Source organism: Anguilla anguilla, chromosome 15 (genome assembly GCF_013347855.1).
Source record: "Anguilla anguilla isolate fAngAng1 chromosome 15, fAngAng1.pri, whole genome shotgun sequence".
Taxonomy (NCBI): domain Eukaryota; kingdom Metazoa; phylum Chordata; class Actinopteri; order Anguilliformes; family Anguillidae; genus Anguilla; species Anguilla anguilla.
The window spans coordinates 26,857,808-26,873,994 of NC_049215.1; the positions used below are offsets into that span (position 1 = coordinate 26,857,808).

At 39.6% G+C, this 16,187-nt stretch overlaps 1 protein-coding gene across 8 annotated transcripts in view; it reads left to right on the forward strand.

Moving 5' to 3' along the window:
• LOC118213757 overlaps window positions 1-9,237 on the forward strand; it is a 116,589-nt gene extending 107,352 nt beyond the window's left edge. For 4 of the 8 annotated variants that reach the window (XM_035392879.1, XM_035392886.1, XM_035392887.1 and 1 more), the window contains 3 exons: window positions 8,291-8,341; window positions 8,705-8,759; window positions 9,137-9,237. In XM_035392879.1, the coding sequence (XP_035248770.1) occupies window positions 8,291-8,341; window positions 8,705-8,736 (83 nt within the window). In that variant the 3' untranslated portion in view covers window positions 8,737-8,759; window positions 9,137-9,237. Of the gene's footprint in view, window positions 1-6,368; window positions 6,462-7,182; window positions 7,213-7,624; window positions 7,683-8,290; window positions 8,342-8,704; window positions 8,760-9,136 lie in introns of all 8 variants that reach the window. The other 4 variants (XM_035392881.1, XM_035392893.1, XR_004762511.1 and 1 more) reach the window with 3 other exon arrangements.
• Window positions 9,238-16,187: the final 6,950 nt, after the last annotated feature.

Sequence of the window (16,187 nt, forward strand, 5' to 3'; positions counted from 1 at the left end):
TGTCTGAACTTTGTTCTACTACTACTCTGCCCTTCCACGATTAACACGTTATTTCCCTCCCTCTCATTGTCAACTTGTTTTAAATGCTCCAAGCCCAGTAAATCTTTACTTGCCTCCTGTGCTGAGCAGGGACCCTCGCCCGGGTCAGTGCTCTGCTCCTGTACCGAGCAGGGACCCTCGCCCGGGTCAGTGCTCTCCTCCTGTACCGAGCAGGGACCCTCGCCCGGGTCAGTGCTCTCCTCCTGTACTGACAGTACTTCGCCCGGGTCTGCATTCACCTCCTGTGCAGAGGAAGGTCCCTCTCCCGGGTCTACGGACTCAACGGAGTCTCCAGAAAATGGTTTCTCTGTAACTACCGTGGGCCTACTCCCTGTAGCCAACCCATTATCACTCCGTGTTTGTTCTCCCGTCGATCGACCCTTCTCTCCCTCTTTTTCCTTATGCAGACAAACAAATCTTTTATGGCCTATATTGCCACACTCAAAACAGCGTAAGCTGTCAGTGCTTGCATACACCATATATGATGTTTCTCCATGACTTACACGGAACGAAACATCTAATGTTTTTGTGGGCGAGCTTAAAAACATAAATACTTGTCTGCGAAAAGACAGAACATGTTTTAGCGCAGAATTTTTACACCCGAGTGGAATAATTTTTAACGCGCTTGAAAACTTACCAAATCTATTTAGTTCCTTCTCAATCGCCCCGATCTTAATAAAAGGTGGAACATTTGAAATGGTTACTTTTGTGGCCGGTGCTGACTGCGGCGTTATTTGCACGAACGTCTCCTTCACCCAGAGACCATTTTCAATCATCTGACTGAAGAGATTTTCGGTTTTTAGAAACACAACTACAGCCGAGTCGATACTATCATGCCCTACTTTTTCTCCCACTGCCATGAGTATCTCTTCGATAGTTACGCCCACCTCAGAGAGAGAGAGAGAGAGACTTGACAGCCCTACAAACAGGAATGTCTGTGACTGAGTGAGTGACTGAGTGATGAAGTTACACCATTGGTCAGCCGAGTTATGAAGTTACACCATCGGTCGGCCGGATCACGTCTGTTAGGTCCAGCCATATACTAGGTGTTGACCTGGTCTTGTTCATGCCACTGTTATGTTTATTATTCCTTGGGCAACTGATACTGTGAGCTTTGACTACCACATAAATGGAATTCAGGTCAGTAAAGGACTGCAGCTGAAATGTGAACTTGACAAGATGTTCATTTCACACAAAGTAAAGGTGGTAAGGGAAGAGCCTTGTAAATGACCAGTTGTACTTCGATAGAACAAATTAAGCTCTGTGGATTTTCTTGAGTAACCATGGCATTATGTTTGGAAAGACATGTTGCTGTGGAGTTTTTGAAATGTACATTTTTTGTGCAGTGTTCTGCACAAATATGGATATGTTGAGGTCCATTGTATCAGGGTGAGCTGCAGTGGATATCTAGAAAACCTGTCAAATCTCAGCAAAACTATCTGAATGGACAGATAGTACTCTGGGTTGGTGGAAACAAACCTTAATTTCATTTTTGTGTGAACTGCCCCTTAAAGTCAATACTTGTGTTCAGCCTCAGCTAGGAGCCATGCATTACCTCCTACTGGTAACAATAGGAATAAGTGTACTCCAATATAAACCCCCTGCAGTAATACATGGTGGCCAGTGATGGCTCATAGTAGTGTACTCTTCTGTGATAAAGACATTGAATAAACACAAAAGAATTCTCCAATGCACAGTAAAAAGCCATGTTTTACTAGTACCAATCACACCTGAGATGGGTCGTGGATAGAGCACTGAATCAGGCCCTTGTGGTGGAAGAGGACCCTCCCTTTCAGTAAATGGCTGTCATTGTCACATAGACTTTGGAGAGTTTGGGTGGTTGCTTGACTTCTTCGTCCAAGTGGGCAAACTTCTAGAAATCTGATGGAACTAAAAACAGGGACCACAAACCATCTGGCCATAACGCCCGAGCACATTGTGAAAATAACTCAAAATAAATATTTAAACTAGTCGTGTTAGATTTGAACACACTGGAAAATCTAAATCTGTGTCTACATTTTTTTTATTTTTATTTTTACTCATATTTCTGCTGGCAAACCCCCCTAATGTGTTTCATGTATAGATTCCAGTGTCAGGCACGGGTCACTTTATGGTAGATGAGATTTGCATCAGATCTACATAAATAATCAATTTCACTGGTGTGATCCACATCAGATGAAGAAGGTTTGTTATGACCAGACTTAGAGCACAGCAGACAGATTATTCAGTAAATTACAAGAATGTGGTCAAAATCGGGTTTTGGCCATGAGGACAGGAGGGTACAGTACTACACTGTGGCAGTACCTTGATTTTATTTAATCATGTTTATTCATATAACTGCAAACAGACATTGCTCCATTTACTCTGGAGTTTACACAGGCTGAATTTGTAGCTTGTCAATGTACTGTGCCAATCAGAGCAAGTTAGGGATGCTGGGTATCAAGCAGTCAGTCTTAGCTTTGTATAGTGCCATTTACAAACAGGCAATCAGTGCTTCACTATGAATATTTCTGGCATTAATCAGAAAAACGTGAAAAAAGCAACTGGGACAATTTGGGAAGTCTTTTTTAATAATAATAATTAAAAAAATTGCACCCTAGAAAGGATTTCTGCACATTTCTGTACATTTATGCAAATCAGGAATTGTATGCAAATAATCTGTTGACCTGCATTTTTTACAAAGCTGGTACATAACCACGTGTTACTACAGGTGGGTTCTTGTGACACTGCCATAATCATTTGAAGCACCTTTCTAATTTATATGCAACTACACAATGCATGTATTTTTGAAGGCACAGCGCTTGTCCGTCCTTTCCAGAGGTCTCACACCTGTCAGTCGAGGCATACAGCACGTGAATAGTGGGTTTATGTTCCGTGGTTTATGTTTATGAATAAACTCAGCCAAGGTTGTTCGAGAGCTATAGGCTAGCCGCTAAAGCATAAACATGCACATTAGAGACACGAAAGCACACCCTCATCCAACCTAAGTTGTGAAGTCCTGGAAGTAGGTTTGTACTGCGCATGTCTGCAGTGCGAGTGCAAAACATTGGAGTTCCACATTGACTTCTGAACGCAAAATAAAACTTATTTTGAAATCCATTGATGACAGGATTCATAACGCTGACTGTGAAAATATGCTTAATTTTCTCTGAAAATTACATCAAATCTACATTAAATAAATAATTAGATTATCGTTTACCCCATATAAGGTATAAAGCGACATTAACACCAATATTCATTTTTTTTAATTTTGGTTATAGCCCCAGGCTTTCTGCGACAGTATTTCAGACTAGCTTAAGATCAAGGCGATGAGGAACATATTACTAGGGAAAATGTATATTTTGGAGTGAAGGACACGCATGTATTTTTTAATAGACTAATCGAATTCTGATTATGGCAACACATTTTATACATGGAGCTAAATATGTACAAATTCAACCATCCTTCTCTTTATTTAAAATATAACAGCGTATTTATGGTAATATGATCAAAAGAAATAATACAAAAAAACTTCAATCTAATGGTACGCTCTGAAATATATTAAGAGTATGAGGCCCTTTCCCTCAACCCCCTTTTTTCTTTAAACGTGTTTATGTTGTTTAACATTTATTACGATAATGATACTAGCTAGCTAAATTATGTTATAGGCCTACTCGTTCACTCGTTCCGCTGAGGCTATTATGTTCTAAAGCTGTTGCTGAACTGCAAATGAGCCTTGCTTCCTACTTCGGCGTTACAGGGCTTGCACCTCCATCTAACACGCATGTCTACGACCCATGGACTTTGGAAATAGCGGCTACGAATTGTGCTTTATGTACTTTTATTTACATGGGAAAATAACTGCAACTTTTACAATTTGTCGTTTTAAGTGTGTTTTATTTTTACGATATCGCTAACCCCCATTTACATTACCTTTTGTTTCACAATTAGACTAACAAAGCAGTAGACGTCGACGAAAAGTTTCAGTTTCGTTTTTGAGAAGAAATTGGTTGGGAGGACAAGCAGTTGCTACGGCTAGCGACTTGGATTATTTTATCGATAAGAACATCAGTAGACAGTACGGACAGAACAGCGATGCCTACCAGTAAACTTGTCGTTTTCTTGTTAAATGTTTTGGCATCATCGATTCTAGCAGCAGGTGAGTTGTACTATAAATGTACAGGAGTCAGCTACGGAAATCAACGGTCACATAAGGATAATGTTCAGTGTTCGGGCCTGTTCTTGAAAATATCTAGGCCTAAACAACCACTAGCGACAAATGGCACGTGTATGTTATGTGTGTGCGCGATCGCACGTTATTGTAGAATTTAAAACTACATACGGCCGAATTTAAAGAAATGCGGTTAGCTATAACCATGTAGCTAGCAAGGCTAGGTAACGTAGACCGACGATAGCTTTGACTACAAAGGGGCAACTCCCTTTTGTCACTACAAGGCAGCATATGCGGAAATATAACAGTAACTGGGCAAATGGAAGGCTATGAAAATTGTTGTCCCATTTAACGAATTATCATTAAAGGTTAAGGTCTAGCCTACATAAATCTTCCCATGCCTTAACTTCTGAGCTACAACGTAGTACGGTCATCTTATTGCCTTGGAGAAAGAGGCTCAGAAAGTTGGTTGTATTTGTAGGCTATTATATCTTACCCGACTGTGGCATAACAGTTTGCTATGTACACGAAAGAAATAATAGGCTATAACAGATTTAATACCTTTGACAAAGTGATTGATCTTTCATTAATGAAAAGTGCTGGCCTACATCTGTTTGTCATTTCAGCATACCAATGTGCCTGTCCCCCTGTGTATGAAAGGGAGTATGGCTTGTGATACAGAACAAAATTCAGAGAAATCTGACAATAAAATGTAAACTAATCTCATCTAAAATAGGGTTGTATATACGTATATGTATATCCTCTGGATTGTTGATACAATTAGCCAGTGACTTCAGCACACGTCACCATTGTGTTTTGATTGTAAAAATATAATTACTTGAGGCAATTCCCACACATCATTTATTGGAATCTTGATAGTTGGCCTATTAATTAATCTCTGTGCTTAAGTGAATTAGTTTGTGGATGTGTATGCAATGACAATTCTGCGCACACAATGAGGAAAAGTGTTGTAATGGCATCCTGTGTGTTAAGATTTGCCACGTAAAGTTTGATGCTGCTTGTTTCCATCCTTGCTGTTTAAGTGAGGCGCTTCACCTTTAAATACAAGAAAGTGCTACAAACGTACACACACATGTCCTGTAACAGAAATGCTTTTGCATGACGTGTACACAACCCCTTCCTTAGGTGATGAAGTATATGGAAAGAATGGAGGAGAAATCACATTATCCCCCGGCTCATTGTCTGGCCCACTCAACCGCATCGTTTGGAAACATGGGGATGACAAAGCAATCGAGTGGGAGGGCGGGCAAACTGTCGCTTATCGCCAGTTCAAAGGTTCCACAACTGTGAACGAAAAAACAGGAGAAATGAGGATCACAAAATTAAATTCAAGGTTTATTGGAGTTTATACATCCGATGTAAATGGCATTCAAGCTACAAAAAGATGGACGCTGACGTTACTCGGTAAGTAAAGCTGTCTCTTCTGTACCCCTGTATCGTAATCGTAATCATATTTAACATAAACTCATTGAATCAAGTACTCAGACAGACTAGTATTTCTTTCCATTGATGAATGCAGTAGTCATACACTGAATATTCACATGCTCAGATCGGCAGCCTTCTATAGATTAGCGCTATGAAAGGTAATGGAGTGTAGACAGTTGCTTAGATTATCTATGATACAGCTGTTGTTTGCTTGATCAACAGATCCTGTTTCCAAACCAATCATTGTTAAGAACTGCAATGAATCCACGTGCGTATTGTCCTGTAAGAATGATGCCACCGTTAAAGTTCAGTGTGCTTGGAGAAATGGTGAAGAAGTATTGCTGCAGTCCGATGGAACCTTGAAACTTGAGAAGACTGATGACAAGGTTGGAAAAGCTTACATATGTAACTGCAGCAACCCTGTGAGCTTTGCAAGTGACGAAAGCGTCCCATTTCCAGGTAAGCAGATGGAGTAAAGTGCTATTTTCCCAACATTTTACCTTTAGAGAGTTATGCTGTGCAGTAATACATATGTGCAGCCATAAAGGTGGTGCAGGACAATGGGATTTGTTTATATGCATTTATACAGATTAATATAATTTGTTTTGTTAATATCAATCGTTGTGATTAAGCAATCATTTACAGTTAATGTGAATTGTATCCATAACACTGTTTACAACTCAGAGTTGTATTCATAAAATTAATTGTTGCATATAATTTCTTTTGCCTTTAGAAACTCCAGTTGGACTTATTCTTGGTTTGCTATTTCTCATCATCATCATCGCCATCGGGGTAATTGCACTCATAAAAAGAAAACAACTGAAGGGTAAGTATTTTCTCCCCAAAAAACAAACATATACAGTGGAGGTAATATGTATTGTCAGAGGATATATTAGAATGTCTGATCCAGGTGTTCTTTTGCTGAGTATTGGCAATCACAAGGTTCTCTTATCGCTGGCGCGATGTGACAATAGACTGTGACATTTCGCCAAGACTGTTTTCTTTCATGGTCTCTTTTTCTTTGAAACAATGAATTCAATTAGTTACGACTATTATATTTTTATTATATTAATCAGGCATTCAGTATTGACAAACTGATGAAGAAGCAAAATCGCAAAGTGTACTTTGGAGAGAGACCTTGTACACAGTGCTGCTTAGTTCTTAAGTCTCTCTTTGCGTTGATTTTTCTGTTTTGGAACATTGTTCACTCTACAGCAAAATGTGTTGTTCATAAGATGAAGATGCTCCACGTATTTCATAAAGGGCCTTTTCAAAATGCTTTTGAAAATGATGCAATATCCTGCTAGTTTGAAACACTGGCCTGGTAGGTCCATTGTGCCCTGTGACTATTGTATGCTGGGCACAAACTCATTTTCTGTGGGGAAAGAAAGAGATTGTGAGGCATTTTTATCTTTACTTCACTGTATTAGTAAAATGAAAGGTCAAATTTAAATGGAAAAAAAAAAAATTCGGTTCACGAGCATACATTTTATAAAATGATCGCGCAGAAATTTTGTCTCGTAATTAACTTTATTGTTTTTCTGCAGAATCCGTGAGGACTCGCTGTGGGACGAGAGGTAATGCTCAACAGACAATGCTGTGACTGGGTGATGCATCCTAGATTTATGTGCTGATAAACAGAATATAGAATTTAAAAGAAGAATAATATAAAGCTGTGGAAACACATTCACATTCACTAAAGGATGGTTTCCTTTGCCACTAATTCTGATGGAATTTTATGGGTTTCCTAAGATGTCATATGCACAAAGCATATTTATTTTTTTGATAGAATGACAAAAAAAAATGTGGAGTGGTGAGCTTTATTTTCTAAAAATGACTTTTACTTTATTAAAAACTGTGCATGTGACTGTATGTTGAGTTTACCCCAACATGGCAAAAAAGGACAGAAGTACTATGAATTGGCCGTTACTAGCGTACTAGTTGCACCTTTCATGCTAGTCGTTTTCTCATTTTTTCTCATGACCCCAGTACTATTTAGGAAATGATGCTGCTGCTAAAGAAGGTGGAGCTAAAGATACATCACAAAGTAAGTCCTGTTTTTACTCATATATTTAAAACAAGGAACCACAGTGTCATCCTGCTCTATTCAAGTAGTAAATGACTGACATTGTTAGCCTGTAGCGGTAGCAAGTAAAAAGAATTGTCTGAATGCTGTTTATTTCACCATACATAGACTTCCCCTTCAAGATAACTTGCACCTCAAACACTGTATTATCTATTTGTTACTTTTCTACCTGTCAAAGGTTAGTTAATATTAAACATTTTCAAACTATATATCAAACAATATGTGCATGTGCATACATGCACTATGTGTATCAGAAAGGACCAGCCAGGCTGCAGGGCTCAACACTTACTGTACGACAGGGCAGCCTGTACGCATCATATGTGTTGCTTTTGTCAGATGAAGTGATGGTGCATCTCCTGGTGCCTTCGCCCCAGAAGCTTTGGCTTTTTCATGTGCTCATAAATGGCTCTCCCGTAAATCACAACGACACGTTTCAGAACTGGACTTATCGCAAGGGGAAAAATTGCCATTAACAAATTAATTTTTTGGATGGGATAAAAATGAACAAATCTGGGGTGGTGGTCTGTATATTCTGAAAATGGCTGTTTCTAACAAATATGGTTTTACTGTTCCTGAAACCCTGGATAATACCATTGATGACAAAGCTGCGCCACTCAATAGTAAGTCCTCTATTTAATCGTATATTTCCAATAGAGATGAAAAGTTCTGAAGAACTTGGTGTGTTCCACAAGAACAGATGGCCACTGATACATGTTGACATTTAGTTTACGGAATGGAACAGTATAAATTCAAAAAAGAATGTAATTTAAAAAATGAATGTAAATTTAAATATGATCAAATATTTCAAAACATTTTTTATACTGTTCATGCTGAGTTTGCATCAAAATGGCAAGACAGAACTACTATTAATTGGCAGTTATTAGTGTAATAGTTGTACTTTTTCATGCTAGTTTTTCAGGTTTCAGAAGGGAAATGGAAAAGTGGTTTTTAGAATTGTCTTGTCCCTTTTTACTCTTTACCAGCTCCTACTAATGGTGACAAGCCTCCCAACTAATGGTCCCAACAGCATGTAACAAGGTAAATCCTCATTTTACCTCATATACTGCAGCGAACAAGTTCGTGTCATCCAGCACTACTGAAATAGTAAACGACTGAAATTGTTAGTATGCAGTGGTAGTAAGAATAATTTCAAGCCTGAAGCGTGAATGCTGTTTATTTCACCAGACATACAGTAATTATTGTACCCTTCCCAAATAACGTAAGTTGTGCATCACCCATCAAACACTGCATTTATTACTTCCTTTCCCCTGCAGTACAACTTCTCATCTCCCATCTGAGGAACACACTCTTAGTGCTTGTGCTCAATGTTTGCAAAGACCAAATTAGTGTTTTATTGCTGCATTTCAAAAATAAGAAGTTGTGTGTAATGACCATAAAAAATAGTTCTTCCCCAGCAGGAGCCACTGAAAGCTGTTGAAGGCCATAAACATCGCCAGATATGCTTCAGTCCAGCTGCGTAGACTGGAGCTCAACAGCCTTCACCTAAGATTAAAGACTCTCAGGATGTCATCATAGATTAAAATGTCTGTCTACTCTGGTCGTGTTGTGTTAAATGTGCTAAATAGATCAAGCTATGTATTCCCGCTCTCCTCATTCGTCGCACATTTTTAATTTTTACATTTTTTAATTTTTAAAGACACCTGTTTAAAGATTCCTTCTGTACTGGAATCCGACAGTGTTCCCTGGAATGGGCGCCAGTCTGTTACTCGTTTCAGTTTTCATTTTGTGGGCTTGGTTAGTACTTGGATGGGAGACCACCAGGGAATACGGAGTTGCTGCTGGAAGTGGTGTTGGGTGGGCCAGCAGGGGGCAATCTTCCCTCTGGTACAAATAAACCCCAATGCCCCAGTGCAGTGACGGGGACACTGTGCTGTAGGAGATGCCGTCTTTCGGATGAGACGTTAAACCGAGGTCCTGACTCTCTGTGGTCATTAAAGATCCCATGACACTTATCGCTAAGAGTAGGGGGTTCCCCGGTGTCCTGGCCAAATTCCAGATCTGGCTCTCGCAAAAAACTTGCCACTAAAAAATCATCCCCAGACTTAATTGGCTAAATAAATGTTCTCTCCCTCTCCACCTTCACTAATGTGTGGTGAGCGTTCTGGTGCAAATTGGCTGCCATGCATCACCCAGGTGGGGGCTACACATTGGTGGTGGGTGAGGTGAGTTCCCCTTCACTGTAAAGCACTTTGAGCATTTGGAAAAGTGCTATATAAATGTAATTAATAATAATAACAGCATTCCATGGATCGTGTGCCAGCCAGCCGGTGCTTCTGTCAGCATTTGGTGTTAAAATAATTCCTCTGTCAAGTCACATAAAACTACACAGTGGCTTACCTTTTGCAGTTGAAGTCTGTACATTGTTCAGTATGTAAGTAGCTTTACTCAGAAATACCTTTTTTACCTATTTATGAACTCCTGTCATCTGTCAGGATTACTTGATTGACATATTTTGAAGATATTTCTTCCTACAGCTTTGGAGATGCAGGCAGGCACAGATTGTCGTACTATAGTAATATTTGAGGTGCTGTGCAAAATACTTAAAGAAATGCTAAGCGCTGTATTTTATTGAGTAATCTTATTACTGCTTGGACTTGTTCATGAATTTTATGGAATAGTTTCTGTATTCATTTATATTTTAGCCATTTTCTACAATCATTTAAGGGATCTTCAGTGGGACATGTTTCCATGGACGCTCATGCAGAATGTTCAAGCAATACTTGCAGTTCTATCTTTATAACCACAGAATTAGATTTGGGACACTCACTGTTGTTTTCTGTATTTAGGATGCATAGTGTAGTGTTCAAATCAACTATATTGGATTGTGTCATAACATTTTAGTGAGTTTGTTTTAAACCACACAGTATTCAATAAAATGCTCATTTATTAAAATGTGTATATGTTGTATTGTTTACAGGTATTTGTGAAATTATCGCTTCAGGGCTTCTTTGGTCCGTATGTATTTTATAAAACGGGGAAAGACCAGTTACACATTTCAGTAATACAGTGAGAATATCCAAAATAATCGTATTATTTTGTCACTTTTATACCTGTCAAAGTGTTATCAAGGAAAACAAGGCAAATTCTACCCATCATGCATCATTGTTGGGTGAGTAATAAAACCGATGCATCAATGCATCGCAAGGCAAACGTCACAATGCAACTGCATCATTGTGATATGTATAATTTGTATCGCGACAACTTGTTAATTTACATGACAAACCTTGTTTAGGCAGATTGAGGCACTGAAGTTAAAGGCACTTAACATTGAAATGTATACTATTATTACAGTGATTTCTTGAGAGTTGGTGGGGTAGGGGGAATCTGTCAAATCTAATGTTCACATTCACATTGCAGCTAATGACATCGTATTGTGATTAGTCATTAATTGTATCATACTGTTATAAATTCAGAGAAATTGTATTGTTTTTCAGTATTGTATAGTTACACCCCTAGGTTATCAGGAACGACCACCCAGGAAAGATGTGGTGATGGCGCCATCTGCTGTCTTCCCAAAAATAAATCTAATAAATGAAAATGAAACGTGGGCTTTTTTTTGTTGAATTCTTTTGTATTTTTTACCTTAAACAAGAATCCTATTAACCAGTACATTCGAGAAATTATAAAATGTTATGTCATGGCTGAAGTGAAAAGATTTACCAAATTAGAGGCAGGAATACACCCTGGATTCGAACCCAGGACATTCTTGCGGTGAGGCAACCACTGTGCCTCCCTGTGAAGTAAACAGAAAGTTTGAAATAAACATCACTGACTGTATGCTACTTTTTTAAACAAGTCTTTTAAATTTTAGGGAACACTGGGGGAAATAACCCTTTGAAACAGTTTTTCAATATTGTGAGGCCAAAAAATAGGATTCCAGCTATTTAGTGGTCCACCCATGTGTCTGTGCATGTGTGCTTGCGGTACACTTGCATTGTGGCTCCGCCTCGTTCAAGAAAGAGCTGCAGCCAGGCCCTTTTTCAGACATGGCCGTGGAACGTCCCAGTCCTGAAAACGCTAATCGAGAGCCCTCTGGTTTTACAGACTCCAGAAACACCACCTCATCTGTGGGAATGGCATAAGCTTCCCTTGAACAAAGGACTTGAGCCCTTTCACACACAGGGAGAGTGCAGAGAGTAGTGCTACACCATATTTGAGCTCTCCCCTGTCACTCACTTTACTCATTCTAAATGTACATTTCAGCTGTTTTTTTTTCTTCCTTCCACATAAAGGTATAAAGGGGTTATATCCCAATTGACTGTTCTCGTATGTTTATCTTGTAAGTGTGTGTTACTCTTACTTTGCTTTTCCCACATGCAAAGAAATGCACACAGTTGCAAGTGTAAGTGCGCACAAGCACACATACACATGCACACACACATATTCCCACGCTCTGTGACTGAAGGAGTATTTTCAGGACGGCACTGACAGGACAGGGGGCCACCCACTTCCTCCAGTGTGCACACCAAGAGGCTGCACATGTGCTGCACATACACACAACATCTGCACTGTATTCATTGGATCAAATCATCACACCCGAGAAAGTCCCTCAGCTGAGACTCCCTCTTACATGAACGCACTCCTCCCACCTCTTTCCTACAGGAGCAAGTCTGTCAGGATGCTGAGTCACATGCCTGCATGCTTCCGTTCATCCTAATCCACAAAGCACAGACTGTTCCATTACACCATCTGCAGGGTTAATACTGTCACTCTGTTACGGTACTCAGCAATACTCACTATTCCATTACACCATCTGCAGGGTTAATACTGTCACTCTGTTACGGTACTCAGCAATATTCACTATTCCATTACACCGTCAGCAGGGTTAATACTGTTACTGTACTCTCTGCAATACTCACTGTTCCACAACACCACCAGCAGGGTTAATACTGTTACTCTGTTACTGTACTCTCTGCAATACTCATTGTTCCATAACACCATCAGCAGAGTTAATACTAATTCTGTTACTCAGACCTCTATAATATTTACTTATCGTATTGTACCCTGAAAGGGGTTAGTGCTGATAATATAATGTTTTTTGGTAATGAATTCCATATTTACACGAAGATACAACATGTGAAAATATTCAACAATACACCAGTACAAACACTAAATCTAATTGCTACTAATCTGTGATTTAAAAAAAAAAAAATATATATATACTGAAGCTACACTCCTACAGGTTGCTCTGGTAAGAGAAACACGGGCTCTCATGTTCATGTGGACCTGCTGTGTCACTCAAACAGGGTCATATCCACCCTTGTGCAGAGACCTGCAGTGCTATCTAGAGTGCAGGCCTGCTGTGGAGACAAACGTACTGAACAAGAGCAAATCAGAAACCTGAAATACTATTTGACAGCAGTCATCAGTTCCTCAATAATTTTCATGAATTTATTTATTTTACTGGGATAACTGCAATCAGAAACGTTTCAAACGCGATGAAATTAGCCATCCATTAAAGGAATGCTTGGCGGTAAAATTGAAAAATCATATTTAATCAGTTCTAGTGAGAGACATAAGCAAACTGTAACATGGAAACATCTGGACATATTGTACTGCCCATGATACATTTTCTGAAAACAAAGAACCATTGGCTTAGTAAGTTAAAACACAACAAATAAGACTGTAGCCTAAATGAGTTTCAGTCAATAAAACATGGCTAACGTTTAAACTCCCAAGGCTAGTAATTACAGTGAGAACTAAATAAAATCAATTTGCAGTTTATTTCATGACAATGGAATTCAGACGGTTGGCTGGTAAAGAGCAAATTTGTTTGGTTGTTGTACGTCCAACATGCTTTCTGAACAGCACATTTCACACGCCTGTTTTCCTCCTCGCCCCTTCCTGGCGGACTCACTCATTTTCACTGCACAACCAACTCTATGCCATGGGCTGACAAATCAACCACGTCAGGCCTACTCACCGTTTCTCTTCCAGCGGTTGCCACTGACTTCAAAACCACTCACTCCCACAACATCAGGAAATGTTTTGAAATTGTTTCGTTGCTCAGTATGCTAATTTTCGTTGTTAAATTGAGTAGCCGACTTCTGCATCTTCCTCAAATGCCATGAGAAAATCACGTGAATGCGGTATCCGGAAACAGTTTGTTGAGGTGTGGTTTGATTGGGCCGTTTTTCTTGTGTTCAAGTGCGATTGTTCGTCTAAATTGCTAACACACCGGTGGATTGATTTTGCGGTGGAAAGCGTAACTTATGTAAATATTGCTGTTTGTTTGTCCTTCTAGCTGGCTATAACTGGTCTGTGGCTGGTCTAAACTGGTTAAGCTGGTAACCTATGCTCGTCAAACTGGTGGACTAGGTAACTATATAGGCTGGTTAGCTGGTTAACCATCTAAAAGTGTTGAAAACATCTTAAACAATCTTGACCAGCTTAGGTTGGTTTAAGATGGAATCTTTAGCAGGGAATTTTTAATTTTAATTTTTAAAGGTGCTTACCACAGGTGCCCGTTTTTACTTTACTATTGTTGCACATATGCCCCCCAAAAAGTCTGTGTATGACTGTTTTAACAGCACAGGTACTTTGGCTTTGAAGTGCTGTGCTTTCGCCAGCTGAGTAAAATCTCCATAAAAACTGGTTAAAGAATCCACAGCCTGGGAGTCTTAGTTCAGCAGAGGATTACTCATTAAACCCCATATCCATTCATGCACTCACCACTTCAGGGTGCAGGCCAGGGCTGGGCTGGCTCAAGCTGACACGATTGCCTAACAGAGGAATTCAGGAGAGCCTTCCCATTGTTCATAGCCATGTGAGGAGGGGTCAGAGGTCAGCAGTGCTGACATGCAAACACATTGGGGGAGAGAGGTAACTACAGGTATTTTCAGAAATCACTAGTCATTGGGAGTGGCAGAAATATTATTCTGTTTTCAGTTCCTGTTATTTTGGCTAACTGTGAAAAGTATCTTATTATGTGACAAATGTGGCATTGTACATAACAATACACTAGTGTGCAATATACCCTTGGGTGATTTGGATAAGTGAATGGGAATAAGGATACAAGGTTATTTAACCTGTTAATTTCCAAAGCTGGTGAACATCAAGAAAGAATGAATAAAAACCTGCATATGTGGCAACCAACATAGAGTAGATTTGCTTAAAAATGATTTTCATTTTTTACGGGTGAAATTATGTACACCTAATCTCGAACAAGCTTCTATTCCCACAGTTCATTTACTTTTTACCAAAAGATGAATCTTAAGGGCTTCAGAAAGGGGCCAAAATATATTTTAAGCAATAGTGCATGATAAGCAGAAAAATAAAGACTAAATGCACATTTATCGCTCTTTCTGCCTACATAGTGTAGAGTGAATATATGCCTCTCCATTTTTACTCTGCGTTTGTTCATTTTTCCCACATCCTCCCTGCATGAGGAGGATGCATGACCACATCCGTCCCTCAGACTGCCTACACGAAGGGCCCCTGCACTCAAGAAGGGCCCCTATGGACCAGTTCCCACTCATGTTGCCATAGCGTTGCTCTGACGAGGCGTGGTGCGGGAGTAACTGTGGGAGGTTTTCATGAGCTCCATATCTGAATGCTGGCCTGTGCCTCTCATGTGCAGATATATGGTTTTAATATTTATTTATCTGGCAAATGCTTACCATCCATTATGATTTACAAGGCCATCAGGATACCATAACAAGCAGTCACACCATGATTTAAAGCATAATATAGGTACTGACAACATACCTGCATCATGCAGATACGCACATAGAGCCTAATAATGGCATATGGGTGCAGGACATTGGATTCATACAGCTTCTGTGAACCTGAACAGGTAGTTCTTATGCAAGAATCAGAAGGTAGGCAATTTGGTTGTCTTGTGGGTGCAGTTACCAAATTCCACCACCGGGGGGCCAGAGAGGCGATAAAGACAGCTTTGGATATGAGGCCACAGAAGAGAGAAATAACCAGCCAACCTTATATATTGATGAGAAGCGAGAAACGAATCCCACACACAGATGTCGAACAATCGCTCTTAGTCACAGGTCTTTTAACTAAAACATGGACTATTTTTTCAGCACACAATTTTATTATAAAAAACACTACATTTGAACAGCACGCAGCTTTTATATTTTAAACGTACATCTTATGGCTGGTTGTTCCAGTAGTGTGATTATATGCTTGCATATTTATTATCTTGTCAATATATTATTCCTGGACCACAGCAGCTTGGCACTGAAAAAATAATCTTTGTGTAAACCGAAGTGTAAACCAGACTGTCCTGTCTGTTGCTAAAATTATTTTCTTTTTTTGTTGCTTTTAGGGACGAGTGATACTGTCACTGTCAGTTATCTGCCTCGTGGACAAGTATATGATGCACAAAATCGAGAAGCCAGTATGTTCCTGCTTCCTTATGGATTCTGAGCTTTTTCCAGCTCACCTCCTTGGACTCTAAGCTCCTTGAGCAACTTGAGTTTTTGGAAA